Source organism: Varanus komodoensis, unplaced genomic scaffold (genome assembly GCF_004798865.1).
Source record: "Varanus komodoensis strain SLA01 unplaced genomic scaffold, ASM479886v1 scaffold81, whole genome shotgun sequence".
Classification (NCBI taxonomy): Eukaryota; Metazoa; Chordata; class Lepidosauria; order Squamata; family Varanidae; genus Varanus; species Varanus komodoensis.
Window position 1 is genome coordinate 2246827 of NW_025336495.1, and position 18948 is coordinate 2265774.

Sequence of the window (18948 nt, forward strand, 5' to 3'; positions counted from 1 at the left end):
AGCCCCCCACACAGCCCGTGGCTAAATGTGCCAAGTTTGCTCCCAGAAGAGGCGCCCACTGGGATGGCTCCAAAGGGGGAGTGGGCCAGCCCACAGAGGCAGCCCCCCCCCCCCCGGGCTGCATTCCCTCCGGGGCCAGGGAAGCGCCCTGCAGACTGGCTTCTAACGTGGCAAGCGGCAGGGCTTTCTTCAATGCTGACATGCAAAACGGGGTTCTATCTAGCGATCCCCTCAGATCGGGCTCTACACCCCCTCCACCCAAGAGGCAAATTCCGCGAGCGGTGGCGCCATGGCGCGGACGGGCCAGGTGGGCAAAGGTGCAGGGCCGAGGCGCCGGCCAGCTGCTTTCCTGCCTTCCAGCTGCTCTGCTAGAGCCATTTTGGCCTTTGGCCCTCAGAAGCCTGGAGAGGCTGGCGTGGCCCGTGCATGTGCACGAAGCGTCCACCCCGACATTCGGCGGAGACCCCACGGCCCACCCGCCCGGCTCCCTTGGCCTGGACGCGAGGACGGGCCTGCTCCTCTGCATCATTTGCGAGGCCGGAGACCCATCGGCAGCCATTTCCCTTTTATTTCCCAGCTTGTTCATGACGGGTACATTTGTGGGAGAGGATGACACAGGCGGGAGAGCACGGCGTCACGCTCACGTACGCACACCGAGCCACGCCAGAGAAGAGTCGCGCCGAGCAGAGGCCAGAGCGCTGCGCGCTCCCACCCTGGCCTTCAGCCCTTCCGGAGCCCTGCACGGAGTTGCCGCACGAACGAACGCCAAAAATGCCCAGGCCTTGGAGCCGTGCGCCCCGCCCAGTCCAGGGAAGGCACCAGCCGGGCCACGCCGCTCCATGCAGCTGGCTAGCCCTCAGTGATCACATCCGGGGCAGGGAGAGGATATGAAGGGGGACGCTGGGCGGTGGATGAACAAGGCTGGGGGCCAAATGCTCCATCTGCCCCCACAGAAGGAAGATGACGGCGGACATAACCATGCAGAGAAGGGGAGGAAAAGGCCGATACGAGAGGGTTGGCTGGTTCCTCACAGCCTGGCTCAGATGCAAGAAGAAACACCAGGACGCCAGAATGGCGCGCCGGAGATGCCGAAGCCGCGCCTGCTCCCTTCCACCCCCCCCAGTTTAAGTAGACGGGGGCTCGGGAAGGCAGCGGGCCCCTCTTTTGGCAGCAGGCAGGAAAGGGGGTGCAGAACGGTGGCCAAACACTCTGTCCCACGTGTCTTTCGCTTCTCCAGCGTGCTCTGGCGGCTCAGACCCATGCCTCCATCTGGACGCCCTTCTCGGGGGAAGAGAGGGGAAGCCCTCGGGCTGAAGGCAGAAGCGCAGCTCACGTGCTGCCTCCTTTCTCCACCGTTCGCGAGAAGAGGCAGAAGAAGAGGGCCGAAAAGAGGGACGCATGGCGCCAGGTCGATTGTCCGGTTGGGGCAGCCACACTGCTCAGCCGAGTGAAGGACGAAGGCGACTGGAGGGCTAGAGGCGGCGGGGGGGAGGGGGGCGCGTGCGGCGGGCCAGGCACTTTGGATCGCGCTTACTGCCTCTTGGCCTTGGCTTGGAATTTCTGGTGAACAACCCGCAAAGTGGTGAAGAAATTCCCGGCAAAGAGGATGAAGAAGGGAAACCCGCACATCAGCACCTGCCGGAGGAAACAGGCCAGGTCAAGCGCAGCTCCACCGGGGAGACAAGCGAGGGGAACAAACCGGGCTCAGTGAAGGCAGGCGTGGGGCGTGGGCCCCCATCCAGGGCAGGGATGAACAGGGCACAGCGCTCTGCCCTGTTTCCAAGCGTTTCCATGTTTCCAGTCCACCCCATTCCGGGTCGACACGAACAAAAGCCCAACCTAACGAAAAAGCTGGTGATTTCCCCAGGTTCCAGAGTGGCCCCCAAATACCCATCGAACCCTTTCAGCCAACACTCAGATACAGAGTCAGAGACACTCTTGGGGGGCTGCCCTGCCGTGGGGTGGGGTCTAGAGCAAAGTGGCTGTTTCTGGCCTGCCCCATCTTTTTGAGCTGAAAGCTCAGAGCCGCTGCCAGCAATTGGCCTTAGGGAATGGAGATGGAATGGCAGAGAGGCGAGAAAACGCCCAGACGATGCCCGTGAAAGGGGGCTGCGGCCCCCCCGGGGATGCGCTGAGGCGGCACTGAGTTCTTCCTCGGCACGCAACTCTCTTTGCGTGGTGTGCCGGGAAGCAACCCCGCCTCTTCTGCTCTGCAGCTCCCACAGTGGGGAAAGGGCCATGGCTGGAAGCAGGATGGCCGCCCCAAGGGCCTCTCCAGACCCGCTCCGAGTTAGCCAGGCACGGCAGCCCCTTAAAACGGGCCCACAGCCCTCGGAAGGGCTGCCAGGACGCAGAGCGGCTTCCTGCCTCCTCCCCCGCCAGCTCCTCACCTGCCACTCTTTGCACTCCGGATGCCTGGCCAGCTGGAAGAGGGTGACGGCGTTGTAAAGCTGCCAGAACTGCAGGCAGGTGCGAGGGAGAGAAAAAGAGAGAGGCGTGGCGTGACTTGTGGTTGGTTCCTGGACTTACAACCGATTTGCCTGCTCAAAGCCCACCTCTGAGCATCTACAAGGAGGTTCAAATGCACCGAGATACATCGTTGCTGAACAGCAGTTCCAGCGAAACGAGGCCCTTGCTTGTCGCTGCCGAGAGGCACCCGCAAGTCCTCCCCGCCATACGGCCGCCCTCAGTGCGAATGCGCCCCCAAAGGTCCCCTCCCCTCCGCAGGCTGGGGCTCCCTCCATCTCCTGCTTGGTCCCCCTCGATTTTCTCTGCCTGCGACTTGCCCCTGCAGGTCGGCCTTCCCGGCAGGAGCCGAGAGGAAGGACTGCGACGAACACCCCCTAATTAACACGGCAGGGGAGGCGCACGTTCTGCACCAGCCGCGGCTTCTGGGTCAGAGCGGAAGGGCAGCCCCACGTCGGGCGCCGTGCAGCCGCGGGCGTGCGGCAACACGGGAAAGCGTGTTGCTGAGACACCCAGCCCCAGAGGGGGCCCTTGGGGCTCCAGGGACCACGAGGCTCCCAGGAGCGCCCCCGATTCAGGCACCTGTCCTTTCTGGAAGAACACAGCCCATCGGGGACAAACCCCAATTCCCGCACTCGCAGCCCCCCTGCCCCACCAGCACCACACGCGGGCACAGCTCAGAGCGGTGGCCAAGCTCTTCCCCGGTGTTCGGTTTCAGAGCAGCCGGGGAAGCGAGAGGCACGCTCCCTCGCACTGGCAGGTGGCGCTCGCCTGAGTGAGGCACGCCCAGCTCCCGAGAGCCCCGTGCGACCCGGGGGCACACGCCACAGAGGGCTGCCCGCAGCGCATTCGGAAGCGGGAGGCGCTGCCCGCCCTGCAGTGTCCCTCCGCCCACCACAGCAGCAGCGCAGGCATGCGCTGGCATGCCGGCCTTCTGGAGCGGAGCGCAGCAGGGGGGCCGCAGTGCCCGGGAGACACCAGGCGGGCGAAGCAACTGCAGGGATGTGCGGTGCCCGCTGCAGCTCATGGGCCGCAGTGCCAAGCCATGCCCTGGCAAAGCGGCTCAGGCGGCAGGGAAGGTGCTCGGCTCAAACCCCGGCCGGGTACCGGAGGCCCCCACCGGCCCCTCTGAGGGTGTGTGACGGCACCTCCCAGCACTCCTGTCCACGGGCCACAGCGGCGGGTGCTGAAGCCCACCACGACGGGGGAGTGGAAGGCTGTGGGAGGCTGCCAGACGGCTCGCTGAAAGCGGGCAGGTCTGTGCCCCGAGGAACGGCCCCGGAGCAGCCTCTGAACGCAGAGAATTGCCGCAGGGCTACCGGCCAGAGGCAAACACAGCGCTGCCACCCGCGCGAGGCATTCGCCGGACGGGGACACGCAGGCAGGCTGGGCCAGGCAGCGACCCCCAAGACTCCTGCCTGGAGATGGAGGCGCCTTGGGCTCCAGGGCGCTGCCGGCCTCAGCGCCGTGCCCCACAACCCTGGGGCCCTCCCCGAGGGGGCCGCCACACACGCACCTGGCCAAAGAAGAGGAACGGGAGGAGGAAGGTGAGGCCTCGCCACATCCACGACTGGAAGCCCTCTGCAGGGAAGACACACGTGGCCGCGGGTCACGGCTATGCAGTGGCATCCCCCGAACCGCGGACCCCGAGGCAAGGGCTAAGCCACGCGCAAAGCCGCCGTCCACCCAGCACCGTGCTTCCAACACTGGAGGCGCCTCTGGCCACCTGGCCCAGTGTGCTGCTTCCGCTGGGGGGCAGCGCAGTGGCTGCCTGGAAGCCCGCTGGGAAAGTGGGAGGGCTGCTTTGCTGCTGCTCTCCAGAGGCTGCCTCCAAGGAGCTCTCCCATAGCCCTCGGGGCGTCAGCTTGGCCTCCCCTTCTCCCCCACAAGCTCGGCTTCCGTCCTCCGCCAGCACCTCGGAGGGCTCGCTCGGAGGGAGAGCGCGCAGGCCGCAGCGCCGCTTACCCACGGTGAGGTCCATGGTGTGCCGTTCGCCCAGGGCTCGCAGCCGGTAGAGGCAGCCACTCTGGTAGTAGTACTGGAGGAACTGGACGAAGCCTGCAAGGCCGGCGAGAGAGGAAACAACTTAGGAAGGCCCCGAGGAGCTAGGGTGCTGCCTGCTGCCCCCCCAGAACTGCCCTAGACTGGCTGGGAGGACCCCGAATGCCGTGAGCCCTCACGGTGGGCACAACGCTGCCACAGCCTGGCTCCCCAGATGAAGAATCGGCTCACACGGGACCAGCAGCACCAGGGATCTTTTGCAGCACCCTGGACCTCTGGAGATCTTGTTTATTCACGTATTTATGTTGTTGTTGTTCAGTCACAAGTCACGCCCAACTCTCTGGACATGGACAACATGGACAACACTCCTCCAGGCCTTCCTCTCCTCCACCATCCCCTGGAGTCCACCCAAGCTCACACCGACTGCCCCAGTGACCCCATCCAGCCACCCCATCCTCTGCCATCCTCTTCTTCTTTTGCCATCAATTGCTCCCAGCATTAGGCTCTTCTCCAGGGAGTCCTTCCTTTTCATTAGGTGGCCAAAGTATTTGAGCTTCAGCTTTAGTGCCTGACCTCCTAAAGAGCAGTCAGGGTGGATTTCCTTTAGGATTGACTGATTTGATCTCTTCACATATTTATAGGCTACCTATAACTGCCAAAAGGCCTTCCTAGGCAGCTTAATACACCCCCCCCAACAACACATTAAAACCTGTCAAAGACTAAACACTTTAAAAAATCAATACAATAGCAATATAAAAAGGCCACAGCATTCATAAGGGCCAAGTGTTAAGGTGGTATCTTCGCTAGCTTGTTTTCAAAAGAAGGCGTTCTAATCCTCAGAGGAGCGGGGGTGGAGGCGCACAAACTGGAATGTGTGCACGCAACCCCAGCACATGCAAGCGGCAGAGCCAGGGCTCACGTGCACGGCCGCCTTGCCAGCTCCCATCTTGCTCCCTTTTCACTCCAGTCCTGTGGTGTAGTTTTGAGAGCACTGGACTGGGACTCAGGCGATCTGGGTTCTAGTCCCCACTCAGCCATGGAGCTTGCTGGGTGACTTTTAAGCCAGTACCTGACTCTCCGTCCATCCTACCTCACAGGGTTGTTGTGAAGATAACATGGAGAGGAGCAGGAGGGGGGGAAACAGTGGGATATAAATGAATAAAATCCCATCTCATGAGGAAATCCAAACTGTTTGGAGTTTGAAGCCTGCCCTGACTGGAGGGTTCAGCTTGAATAACTAAAGCTGACAACAAAAACTACACGTCGCCCATGCATGAAAACACACTTGGATAAACTCCATCGTCCCAATTCTCCACAGCTGCCTTCCCCAACCTGATGCCCTCCAGATGCCATGGACTCCAACTCCCATCAACCCCAGCCAGAACAAGAATCCTGGCCTCTAGAGGGCACCCAGTTCGTAAAGGGTGCTCAGCCTCGCTGGACGCACAGTTGGCTCCTCCGTTCAGTGCAGTCCAACTTACTCTGATACATGGAGAAGGTGAGGAACTGGTTTCGGAACATCTGGTACATGAGTCCATCTGGCCTGCAGGGACGAAGAAAAGAGAAGGGAAGAAAGGAATTGGCACGGCACCCATGGAATTCAAAGATGGCGTTTGGACAGCTCTCAGAAAGGGATCGAGCAAAAACGGATGGCCTGTCATTCAAGAGACACACAGAATGAACTGTGCATGCATGTCCAAGATGCGCTTTTGCACATTAGGTATGCTCCCCCCAGAGACTGCCACCGTATTTGCTTAAAAGTCATTGAAGTGGCATACGATTTAAAACAATTACACTCTAACAGCACAGTAAACAAGATCATTAAAACTGGTAAGACAGTGCTCAACTTAATCGGCCACACAGAGCTTTGAAGGTGAAAACCCAGACCTCCAACTGCACCTGGAGCGCGCCTGGCGACCGAAGCAGGGGCCGTGTGCCACATCCTGCCCCCGTGGGCACTTTGGAGCACTCCTCAAGGTGGCCCCATGCACTGGACGTGCCCGAGCAGGGCAGGTTGCACGGCCCGGCTCGCCACTGTGAACAATTCACGGGCGCAATGTGCAAACGGCCACCAACCTCCTGCCTGGGCTCAGCTCTGGGCATAGTCATCTTTAATCCCACTCGCCATACACAAAACAGAGCAGAGGAGATAACATGCCTTGCGTTCATTGTAATAAATTTGCTCCAGTTTCATGCAGGAAAACCGTAACATCTCATTTTGTTTGCACTCTTTTTTAGTTTTAGTTTTGATTCTGAAATGCAGCACAAAGCGATCGTTTGCAGCCCCCCCCACCCCAAATGTCCTGCTTGTGCCACTGAAAGACTCAGGGCCAGCAGAGTCAAGAACAACGCGGGAACCGGACACCTCCGTCACCCCTGCAGCCACCGGCAGCCATTTCCAAGGGTGTTATATTGTCTGCGGCAGCCATCCAAGGAGCCAGCCAGGTGGGGGATTCTCCGGCCAAGGACTCACCAAGTTAGCATGACACCCGAGAGGAAGGTGGAAATGTAGTGATGGAAAACCCACCAGCCTTTAATCCTGGAGAGCAAACAGAAGTGGAGGCAGCAAAGGGGAAGAAAGAAGAGCCACTGTTGTTAAGACTGTAATTCCACTGTAGTTTGTCAGAGAGCATGCGCAATGCTCGAGAAGTTCTGCTGGAGGAGAAGGGAGCAAAAGGCCACCCGGACCCAAGGGTGGCCCATCAAGCCATTCCCACCCAGGGCCTCCCCACCCAGGCACCCTCCACAGGCACGGATCGCAACTCCCAGAATTCCAGCCAGCTGGGGCAGCCGCTTCCCCGGTTGCAGGCCGGGCTGCAGCAAAAGCAGTTCTAAAGAACAACACCGCGCCATCTGCATGGGGGCCCTGCAGCACCAATGGCTGGGAAACGAGGGAATTGCCCTTACGTGCTTGTGGAGGGCGCCTGGCTGGGGGAGGCTGGCCCCGCAAGGTGGCGCTCGGCCAGAAAAGCCCAGCTTGCGGCACTGGGCAATTCTCCTGTCCTCTCCTAAGCAGAATCAGACAAGATCAGGGGTGTGTCTTTTGCAGACAGATCATGGTCTGAATGTACTTTCTAAAATAGCATTGGGCCATGTGGATCCAGTGTGGTTGCCCCCAACTGCAATTTGAGCAAGGCTGACTGATTCTGCACCATTCATGCTCAGCCACGTGGCCTTTGGGTGCTTTTTGTACAAATTTCGTTAGTGGTCCGAAAATCACACAAACTGCAGCCTGTCCTAAGCGGCACAATTCTGTGAGCGGGCTCACCTCGCCCCACAGCTGGTCAGAGAAAGCATAGCCTTGACTAACTGGGATCCGAGGGACCAATCGTGAAAACCCCTCAGATCTTCACCTTCCCATTGGATTCCTCACATATCCTTGGCGCGCTACAGCAGAACGTTGGCTTTCGTTTTCCGAATGCTGGTCTGACTAAGCTGCTAAGCTGCTCCTGGGGAGCGGCAGGGGAGGAAGCCCGTGCCTGTTCCACACAGAAGCCGCCCGGTGCCTCCTCCGTGCTGGCAGAAGGTTCGAGGCCCAGTCTGCGGGCACTCCAGTTCAAAGGATCCTGGGAGGGGAGTGCCTGAAACGACCTCTGCCCAAGACCTTTGGGCGCCTGGGCGGGACACGCCACCAGCAGGTACGAAGGTGGCTCCGTGCATTTGTGTTAATATTTATGGGAGGGGACAGGTTTGTGCTCTGCCGCCTCTTGCTGGGGCTGGAAAGAAGGTCCAAACACTGGGAGATCGACCCACACGGGAGAGCTGCATCGGCACGGAGTTTCATAGGATGTCGTGCATTTGCACCCAGAAGGCCTCAGCCTCAGCTCCCACAGACCCTGTCAAAAGGTCTCAGGCTGGGGAAGGGCCTGAAAAGCGCAGCCAGGCTGTGCCGCCTCAGAGGTACGCTGCAAAATCTACTGCTGGCTAAGAGGTTGGTAAAATGCCAAACACCGCGGAGGTGGTACTTGCTTGGATCCGTTGTTGATCAAGATGCTCTCCCGGATGGTCAGAGTGCAGTAATACCAGACCAGGAGGAAATTGAAGACGGCATCAGTCACCCTGGCACGGGCAGAAGGAGAGGCATCACCACCCCCTTTATTGCCAATCCCGTCTGATCAGTTTGCTACCTGCATCACAGCACGTAAAAGGCGTCCTGAAGCTGCTTCGCACACAGGTGAAAACACGAGGAGAGGAATGCCATCCTGGGTGCCTTTGGACAGAACACAGTCTGAAGCTGCAGGCTTCCTTCCGTCCCCACACACACAGGATGGTGCCTTTACGTAGCTGCACCCCACCTGCCCTCCAAAGAAATCCGCACTCCGGGTGTGCGTGTATGCCGGGAACACACAAAACAGCTCACTTAAAACATTTAAAAACACAAAGGTTTGCCCAGAAAAGGCAAGCATTTGTCCGACAGTGGCAGTAACAACTACCACTCACTGAAGTGGCAATTCTGGTAATCTGAGGTTCAGGCAGATGGGAGTTGGGAGTTTAACATGTGGAGAGCCCTAGGTTTGCCACTCCCAGTGTAGACATTTTTAGGTGCCTTCCCCAAGCTTACTCCCTCCAGCTGTCTTGGACTACAACTCCCAGCATGCCCCAGCTGACCTGGCTGGTCATGGGAGTGTTAGTCCAAGGCATCTGGAGGGGCAAGCCCCAATGTTCAGTCCTCCAAGGACTTCACATCTGCATCAGAGGCAGGCACTAATTCAACTGGTCACAATCCCTGGGCAGTCGTCCAACTGGTGCAGAACGGGAGGCAAACACAGTGAAAAAGCAGCGCTCCCCGCCCCCCTGCTCGCCTCGGCAGTGGTAGTGGCAGGCCTGAGGTAGGCCTGGTCTCCTGCAGGCCAAACTGCCCCCTTGCAGGGAAGGCCTCTGTCTCCGTTTTCTCTAGCCCGATTTGGGAGGGCATCCACACGCATCAGTGCTTGCGGGGGGGACCTCGTCCGGGCGCGATATCCCACGGACCCTCCCCGACCCTGGAAGGCACATCCCCCGGACGGGCTCAGGGGCCTGCCTTGATGGCTTCTGCGCCGCTGCCTTGCCCATTCCTCTCGCTGCCTTGCTTTTGGCAGAAGCCTCCCCGCACGGCCCCCGTGGAGCACAGCTCACGGCACCAGCCCCTGAAGCAGCCCGGCCGAGGCAGCAGGCAAGCCTGGGAATGGGTGTCGGGGCACTTCCTCTGCTGCTCAGGGCTGCAGACTCACCTGGAGTTCAGGAGGAACCGGCAGGTGAAGGAGATCATGAGCAGGATGATGGTGAGGTACAGCTTGAACTTCTCGTATTCATCTTTGTATGCAAACCTGAGAAAGGAGGCAGTGATGCTCAGCCGGGCACCCACCCTTGGGGGCTTGGGGGTCCCCCACCCACCAGGCCAACCAGGGGCCTTTCACAGGACCCTGTCCAGAGAGTAAAAGCAGAGGCATTTCTACAGATGCCACACTGGGGGTGGGGGCAGGGGGAGGTGTGTGTCAGAGACCCGAGTGGGAGAAGGGCTTTTGGGATGGCAGGGCTCCATCAGCAGAACGGTGGCCCTTCCTCCATGGAGCTATGCCAGCATTTAGGAACCTGCCTGCTTCTGGCAGAGAAGACACAACCATTTTGAAAGAGAAACAGGCAACTTGTGGCCCTCCAGATGTTGCTGAACTACAATGCCTATCGGCCCCATAGCCAATGGCAAGGGCAGCTGCAATCCAAGAACATCTGCGGGGTTAAAACTGCCCAGCCCCAGCGACAAGTGCATGGTATCTCCTCTTCTTGTAAGAAGCATTCCTCATTTCCCCCCCTCACACAGAATAGAAATGGCGTTTCCCACCTCTAAATATTGCTTTTTAAAAATCTGGATTCAGCTTGAAAAAAAATTCCAGGAAATAGCAGCCTTTACATTATTAAACACACCAACCAGCTAGCAGAATACAAATAGTTTCTAGTCCACATGGCGGCATTTTTAGAGACTTTTAAAAAGCCCAAATGTTTCTGCTTCTGAAAAGCACAACAAGTACGTACTTGGCTTGCTTGCTGAGCAGCGTGACGTTCACGTTCCCCAGCACGAGACTCAGGTACAGCCTGGGTGGCAAAGGACAGCAGAGGAATGAATGCACACAGGCAGCACCGCCCTGAGAGGACGGCTGCCATATTCCAAGGGTATCTAAACCGGCAGCTGGCAAGGCGGTTTGCGGCACCGCATGGGACGCAACACGGGAAAGAGCCCTCTGGGTGAGACCAAGGATCTCCTCCGGTGCCACCTCCTCACCTCGGCCAATGGGAACCCCACCGGCAAATCACGAGTGCGGCAGCAACCTCCCGCCCATGTTCCCCAGTGACCAGCGCACACGGGCCCACTGCCTTCTGGGCCTGGAGGCCACATGCAGCCCTCTGGACTAGTCACCCTGGATAGCCTTCCACTCGATGAAGGGGTTCAGTGTCCTTTCGCGGCCATCCAAGTTGGCGGCCAGCACTCTGCCTTGTGGTGCGAATCCCACCGTTTATGAGGCCTGTGACGGGGCTCCTTCCTTGACCGTCCCCAAGTGGTCACCGTTATTTCTATGGGGTGGCCCAGTGGAGGTCTAGTATCATGAGGGAGGGAGGGAGGGAGGGAGGGAGGACTTTCGCTCCACTTCCTCTACACGCCACTGCCGTGCCTCCCGCCCTTGCCATTTCTCCTCGCGAAACAGCCCCCGAAGCAGCGGCCTTCCTTTCCGTAACCAGGTGTGCTGCCAGCATCCAGGGACAGTTCACGTTCCCTTTGGCCACAGCTCGGAGAACAGCATGCCAGTTGAGGCGACTGTGCTTGGGCCTATCAATAAGAACAGCAGATGCCCAGGAGAAGCAGGCCGGATGCAAAGCGGAACAAGGGTCTTGCTGGACCAAGTACTGTCCTTCGTGCAGAGAACAGCTCGTTCTGAGGCCCTTGAACCCACTCGTGCTGAAAAGCAGTCGACTTCGGGAGACCAGAAGCCTGGGGTAAACAGTGAGCGCCACTGTTGCCCAGTGGTTACAGTGCTGGACTGGGACTCGGGAGAACTGGGTTCTAGGCCCACATGGGCCCTGAGGCTCACTGGGTGTCTTTCAGCAGGGCCCTCACTCTTGGCCTAAGCTACCTCGTAGGGATGTTGTGAGGATAAGAGAGAGAAAAGGCCCCACCTGCAGACTTCACAGGAAGGATGGGGCCGGCCATTGTCGGGAGAAGAAGGAGCCCCCCGCCATGCCTCCCCCCAGTCACGGGGACCGCTGGCACCCCCCTACCCGTTCTTCTTGGGCAAATAGGCCTCCATGTCGAAGAAGACGTTCTGCCGCTCCTTGATCAGGCTCTGCAGCTCCTGGATGGTGCCGCCTTCTTTCTCCTCTGCGCTGCCGACTGCGGACTTGCATCTGGATTCGGGGAGAGGTTGGGAGCGAGGCGGGGGGGGGGGGGGAGAAGGAACACAGCCCTGAGAAAGGCACGTGGTGTGAGAAGGGGGGGCTGAAGCAGACGCACACGGGAGGAGCCGTGTGGTCCTGCGAGGGCATCCCCCAACTTGCTGCCCTCCAGATGTGCTGGGCAAGAGCTCCCAGCCCCCCCCACCACAACGCGCCGTGCAGCACATCTGGAGGGCAAGTGGCCTGGCTGGGCCAAGGGCTCTGAAATGCAGGCGCCCCTGGCGCACTGAGCTACGCAATGAGACAACGCCAGCCCGCTGCGTGCCACCAAGGCGCACGGGGCCCACCCGGCAGCTGCAGCCACGCGGGTGGCTCCCAGCCTACTTTTTGAGGACCAGGGAGAGCTCCTTCAGCTTCCTCTTCTGCCGCGTGATGGAGCTGGCAATGCCGCCCTGGAGCTTTGTGAGCTCTTCAAGCTTCTGTCGGTACAGCCTGTGGGTCTCCTAGCCAAAAAGGAGAGAGCAAAAGCAGAAAAGGCAAGTCAGAACAGACAAAGACTCTGCTGGGCCAGAGCCACCGTCCAGCCAGTCCAGCACTCCGTTCGCGTGGCGGCCACAGAGCTGCCTGCAGGATCCGGCCAGCAGGAAGAGTGCGAGGCCCCTGCCTGCTCAGCTCCTCAGCCATTGGTGTGTGCAGGCACGACACCTCGGGAGAAGGAGGGAGCCCACAGCTAGCCAGGCTAGTAGCCAAGGATAGCTCCCTCCCTGATGCATCCGCCCCATCCCCTTTTAAGGCCATGCAGATTAGTGGTCAGGACCCAAACTCATGCATGTTCAGGCAGGGAAGAATCCTACGATCCCATGCATGTTTTGACGGAACAAGGTCCTAGCAGCCTCTGCATATTTCAGCACAAAAGGTCCTACAACTCACATCATTTCTCAGCCAGCCTTGCTAGATTCCAGGGCTGGCAATGAGTCCAAGAAAGGCGACACCTTCCTCTTCTCCCTCCTTCCCTCTCCCGCAACACAACAGCTGAATACCGCTTTCTCCAAGCCTGCCCCAAATGTTCTGGGCTACACTTCTACCACAGGCAGTCTATCACTGCTTAGCCCACGATGTGGGGCCCCCCATCTCTTTGGGCTGCTGGTCACATCTGGCATTTTGACCGTGTTGCAGGCGCTCTCACAAAATGGCTCCATGGAGGTGGGGGGCCTGACCATCCGCTGACTGGCTGCCGTGGTGGGAAGGCTGATTGCAAAGCCTTCCATCCCTCAGAGCACAATTCAGTAAGGAAAGGAGCTTGTCCCAAAAACCAAGCGCAGGGCAGAGGTGGTGTCTGAGCTCCAAAGCACAAACAATGCTCTTCTGGACCCAAACAAAGAGTGTGAAGGGCAGAAAAGTTCAAGGCAGAAATTTAAAACATCTTACAAGTTAAAGAGAAATGAATCAGTGAGGGCAGGTGCTTGGCAGACACCAAGAGAGGAGATCCATGGGCCCACTGGGGCTTTTCTGAAATTCAGCTCAACCCTCAGGTTGAGAGTTTCCTCACTCCTGCCTCAGATGCCTGGCAAAGCTGCACTGCAGAAAATGGCTCCACTGCGCCCAACTGCAGCCGCAGGGGCTGGGATGGGGGTGGGGGGGGGACTTAAGCTCAAACCATGTGAAGGGCATCAGGTCAGGCATTCTGAGCATGTGTTTGTGTGTGTGAAGACAACACCGAGAGCCGGGGTTTCCCTGACAGAGACACAGCTTTCTAAAGAGATGGTGCGGGAGTGCCCAGCACTGGCGTGGAGGTGCCCCTTGTGCCACGCGTATTAGCAGAAAGGTTATTTGCAAAATGCGGCAGAACAAGCAACCGCTCTCATTTGTCCAGACGGAAGGACGGGCAGTGTTTGGTGTGTGGCCAAGCGAGCACAGCTGTCACTCTTTCGAAGCCAAGCAGGAGCGGCCCCGCATGGCCAGCTCCACGGTGCCCTCTCACTCGCTTTCACTGTCCTTCGCATGCCAGGGGAGCAGAGATGTCAGCTTACCAAAACCTTTCCATCTGATGCTTTAATTCTCCTCTTGAGCCACCCAATAAGCTATTGCTCTCTGGCTGATTTACAAAGATCAAAACCTTAACAAATGCGTTGGAAAAACCATATACAGACGGACATATCGGCATATAACACAGGGACACGCAAAATGACATTGAACAATCATGAGAAAAAGCAAAGGCTCGATTAAGGTTTCGTCACCCTGCTGCCAAATGCCTGGAAGGACTCCATCCCATCAGGCCACCCTGCCTTCCTGTCCCGGCAACACGGACTGGCGCAGGCCCCCGAGGTTCCAGGCACAGCCAGGAGGCTCCCTGCGTGGCTTGGCCACCCGCTCTCAACCTCACGGCCTCACGGGCTGGTTGTGCAGATCAAATGGAGAGGAGAAAAGGGAATATTGCATAAACTGGCAGTCTAGAACTGCAGAGCCACCGTGGCGTAAAAGTGACATTGTTGGACTGGGACCTGGAAGGTCTGGGTAGTCCTCACTTGGCCACAAACCTCACTTTGGGCCATCACTGGCTCTTTGGCCTAACCTACCCCACAGGGTTGTTGTGAGGACACAACTGCAAGGAGGCGGTCACAGGCACAGGATATAAACGCAACAGCAACACACGTGCTTCGCACGCTCTCCTCCAAAACTGTGAAAATGTGATAGCCTGAAGAGACTAAACCCGCCTGCAAAGCCCTCTTCGCTTCCTCTGCGCAATCAGGCACGCTTTGCTACTTCCATGCGCATCGCCCCTTCTCTCCTGCGCAGGATTCCTCTGAAACACACCAAGTGCGCCCGCCTTGCTTTGCAGCCAGTCATGGCGGCCCAACAGGTGTATCAGCCCAGACTGAACCTGTTCACTGACCAAAACCCACACGGGACTGTTTGCCGAAAATCGGATAAAGGTGTAAACTCAAATACTTGCTGTGTTGGGAAGGACCCCAAACTTCCCCTCCCCACCCTCAAAACACTCTTCTAGTTCTCAGCGTTTCACTCAGCTGGCCTGCAAAGTCCAACGAATGGAGCTCAGGAGCAAGCGGGACATTCTGTCCATGCTCAGGGAAACTCTTCATGCACGCAGAACCACACTTTGTACAAAGCAGGTTCTGAGGCTTTTGAGCACATGTTTATTTAGAATCATGGATTCATGAAGTAGGAGAGTTGGAAGGGCTCAGAAGGTCATTGAGCCCAACCCCCTTCTCCGCGCAGGACCACTAGATAGCCAGATGTCCTACTGCCCCTTGAAGGCCTCCAGTGTGGGAGAGCCCACAGCTTCCCTGGGTCACTGATTCCATTGCCGAGCCTAACAAGCTCGGTTCTTTCACTCTCTCCTCACGGGGTTTTGTCTCCCGTTCCTGGGTCATCCTTGCTGCCCTCCTCTGATCCCCTTCCATTTTGCCTGCATCTTTCTTCAGCTGTGGAGCCCAGAACTGGACGCAGGACTCCAGATGAGGCCTGACCGTCGCTGAGAGAAGGGGAACTAGGACTTCATGGGATCTGCAAGTGATACTTCTATCAAAGTGACCTAAAATAGCATTCACCCCTTTTGCAGCTCTTTTGCTTAATTGTTAAATATATATCCTGTCTTTTCTCCTTTCAAGAAGCTCAAGGCAGCTTACATAATTCTCCTCTCTGTCTTATCCTTGCAACAACAGCCCTGTGAGGTAGGTTGGGCTGAGTCTGTGACTGGACCAAAGTCACCCAGTGAGCTCCATGGGTGAGGACTTGAACCCAAATCTCTTAAGTCCCAGCCCGACACGCTTACCCACTACACCAATCAGGCCAGCCTTCCACCGTTTCTTAGAAGCCTTGCTCCACATGTCTTATTGCTCTCCAGTCCCCAGTACTGGATGAATGAATGAATTAAAATCTACATATTGCGCCAGATAGAGATGCCAGGGGGGTGAACGATAAAGAGATAAAAGAAATAAAGCAAAGGGTTAAAACAGAATCAATAAAACCCACGGCTGGTTAGAGTGGAAAGGCTTCCTGAAACAAGAGGGTTTCAGAGGCATCGAAGCAACACAATGCTGGCTTCTGCCTGACCTCCAGAGCACCTCCTTCCAGGAAAGCAGAGCCACCTCACTGAAGGCAATTCTCCAGGCAGACAAGGCCACCGGTCTATGAGGAAACCACCTGGTGTACCCCATCCAGTGACCCCGGTGACTGGGCAGGCAGGTAAAGGGGATGGTACTCTTTCAGAAATCGGGGTCTCAAGGTCTTCAGGCCATTGCATGCCACTTGCAAGCCCCCCAGGCCACCCAGCTTTCCCAGTTCCTTCCTTGGAAAGAACAGAACAGCCCTGCGGAGTAGAGCAGGGCACATCTGGCCCACCAGCTTCCTGTTAGCGGCCCGCAGTGGAGACACTGGGCACCAGTCCCTCTGTGTTCCCCCGGAAGTGGCACACTCTCTGGATACTGGAGGCCATCCACAGCCACCACGACTGGTAGCCAGTGACAACCTTCTCCCCCACAAAGGGGTCTCCCCTCCTTGGTGGCCGTGACGCCCATTCCAGAGTTTCATTGCTTTCCTATGCCCTGTGCAAAGAAGTCCATCCTTCTGTCTCTCCCCAAGTCTCCCAGCAGGCTGCTCCAGGGGGTGTTCCCATCAGGACGGCCATCCCCGCACACCGCTTTCCCTCTGGGTCTCCTTGCCAAGGACGATCTCTCAGCCCCATAGAATCATGCCACCACAACTATACTCTGCAGAGCCAGTGCCGAACATCTGTGCAAACGTCGTTCTGATCTGCACGGTCCCCCTCTCAACATGCAGGGAAGGAAGAAAGGAAAGCAGGCAGCTGAAAAGAGGCAGCTGGCTCCAACCAGAGGCTTCCTTCCCAGCGGCCAAGCAGATACTTTTGGGAAACTCGCATGCAGTTTGAAGTGCTAAAAGGGGATAGAAGAAGCCCTACAAGATGTTCAACAGGCTACCGTGTAAATCTGCCATGGAAGCTGTTCAGTCAGAGACTGGATGGCTACTTCACCGGGGTGCTTTAAATGTAGAATTCCTGCCTGGGGCAGGGAGGTGGACTAGATGACCTCTGATGCCCTTGCCCATCCTTTCGATCAAGGCAAAGACCTTCTCCTGATGTTGTTACCAAGCAATCCAGCAGAAGGGGCAGCCCATCTTGGCAGCATGGAGCTGTCTGAGATATCACTCAAATGAGTATGTGAAGCATGCTCACAACTGACGTCTCCTATGTTGCTGGGGGAAGCACTCTGCGTATGCTCAGGCACACTGGTATTCGGATGCAAACAGCGACAGAAGAAACATGTCCTCTTCAAGCAGAGAAATGGTGGGCAACGGACACCCTCTGCACAAGGCCCAGGGTGTTTCTGCTCCATGTGCACACTGATGACACAAAGGAAAAGCACTCTGTGCAGGCTCAGAGAGCCCCGTCACTTCACATACACAGTATCAATAAGGAAGAAATGACACTCTCTTCACAGACGCACATTACTGCAGTGGTTAAGGCTAAGCCATTTCAGGCTAGGGAAGCCTCCCCAAACCAGGGGCCCTCTTGGACTGGCGAATACCCAAGGCTTGTAGTCCAAGGCCTGGGGAAAGATGGGCTTGGGAGAGCAAGGTTCAAGTCTCCGTGCAGCCGGCCAGCTCAGAGTGCCCTTTGGCCAATTACACGTGCTCACACTCAGGGCATCCTTCCTCACAGGGCAGTTGTGAAAGTGAAACAAGGGTGTGGGGAGACAGGGCAAAGGGAAGAGATCACCCTGCGCTCCCTGGGGGGGTGGCAGGATATCCCCATCCTTGAAAAAACAGGTAACAGCGCCAGCAGGCGAAAGCCCGCTGTACATACTCAAGGCACTTGAACGCCAGGAGGGATCAGACCAAAGGTCCACCTTGCCCGGCACCCTGTTCACACAAGAATGCAGCAGCACTTCCCCGTTCACGAACCCGCAGGCACTGGCACTTTCTCTCCCGTAGCCATGAGGACTAGCAGCCCTCGATAGCCGTTTTTCCCATTACTCTGCCTGATTCTCTTTTAAAGCCATTCCGACTGGTAGCCGTCAGGATAGCTGGCTACCCATCTGGACGGCTCTCCAAGGAGACTGGGCAAATTCATGGAGGAAAAGCCTACCGATATCTACTAGTCCTCATGGGTAGGACTAAGAGCCTTGAAGCGAAACGCGCTCTGCCTAGGCCCAGAGCCACGCTCTTCACACATGCTCTAGATATGCCACAGACGCCTCCCGCGGCAGCAGTAGCCGAAGATGCCGCCCCCGCCACCGGCAGGCAACACTCTGCACATGCCCAGAGACGCTGCTCGCCGGCGCAGCCACTCGGACCCAATCCTGGCGCGCGACGCCCTCGGCGCCCCTCCGGGGCGGGGGCTTCACCTGCACGCGCTGGAAGCTGTCCTGCAGCTCCTCCCAGTCCCGCAGGCACTCGCCGACCGAGGCGCGGAAGTTCATGGCGGCGTCTGAGGCGACGGGGGACCCGAGCCAGGCCGGCGGCCCTCCGAGCGGGCGGGCGCGGGGGCGAGATACCGCTTCCGGAAGAGAGCGCTCCGCCAATCGGCGGCGGGGCCGGGCGGCGCGGCAGCCAATGGGTGGCGGCCGCTTCAGGAAGGCAGAGAGGCGGGGCGTAGCCAAGGGCGACCGGTGCCAGGGGCGGGGGCGGGCTTGGAGGGGCGGGGCTCGAGGGATCCTCGCCCTTCCCCCACAATTAAACTATATTTATTTATTTAAAGCATTTCTATACCGTTTGATTAGGGGTAGGGTTTATATCTTTTAAATATAAATATGTTTATGTTTATAATCCTTATAAATGTTTACATCTTACATCATATTAAAATATATTTCCATCTTAATTTATGTTAAATTATGTTTATTTTAATATGTTGTGTTATTAATGTTAATGTTACCATTATTAATCAATACTGATAACAATAATAACACTGATTAATGTTCAATAAAATATATTTGTAATATATTATTTATAATAATTGTTAAATTTATATTTTATTTAGTTACTTATTTTGGCACTTTTCGCTATTACTTCATATTCAAATTTTTAATGATGATGATTATATTTTTATCCTCTTAAGGAGGTGTTCACAAAGTTCTCCGTTCC

The 18948-nt window shown here is 57.3% G+C and overlaps 1 protein-coding gene across 1 annotated transcript; it reads right to left on the minus strand.

Moving 5' to 3' along the window:
- Positions 1 to 550: 550 nt before the first annotated feature.
- TMEM120A (transmembrane protein 120A) lies at positions 551 to 18324 on the minus strand. Its single transcript, XM_044456160.1, has 12 exons — positions 18213 to 18324; positions 12214 to 12332; positions 11716 to 11841; positions 10477 to 10536; positions 9678 to 9773; positions 8437 to 8526; positions 6941 to 7006; positions 5949 to 6010; positions 4432 to 4524; positions 3983 to 4047; positions 2391 to 2459; positions 551 to 1635 (listed from the first exon to the last, which is right to left on the minus strand). The coding sequence occupies exons 1-12, from the start codon at positions 18285 to 18287 to the stop codon at positions 1531 to 1533; spliced, it is 1026 nt and encodes a 341-aa protein (XP_044312095.1). The 5' UTR covers positions 18288 to 18324; the 3' UTR covers positions 551 to 1530.
- Positions 18325 to 18948: the final 624 nt, after the last annotated feature.

Excerpts from the sequence above, each read along its gene's own strand:
- TMEM120A (XM_044456160.1), bottom strand. The coding sequence starts at position 18,287 with ATGAACTTCCGCGCCTCGGTCGGCGAGTGCCTGCGGGACTGGGAGGAG. Across the intron at positions 11,842-12,213 it reads CTCTCCCTGGTCCTCAAAAA|ATGCAAGTCCGCAGTCGGCA; the intron begins GTAGGCTGGGAG and ends CCCCGAATCCAG. Across the intron at positions 9,774-10,476 it reads CTGCTCAGCAAGCAAGCCAA|GTTTGCATACAAAGATGAAT; the intron begins GTACGTACTTGT and ends CTCCTTTCTCAG.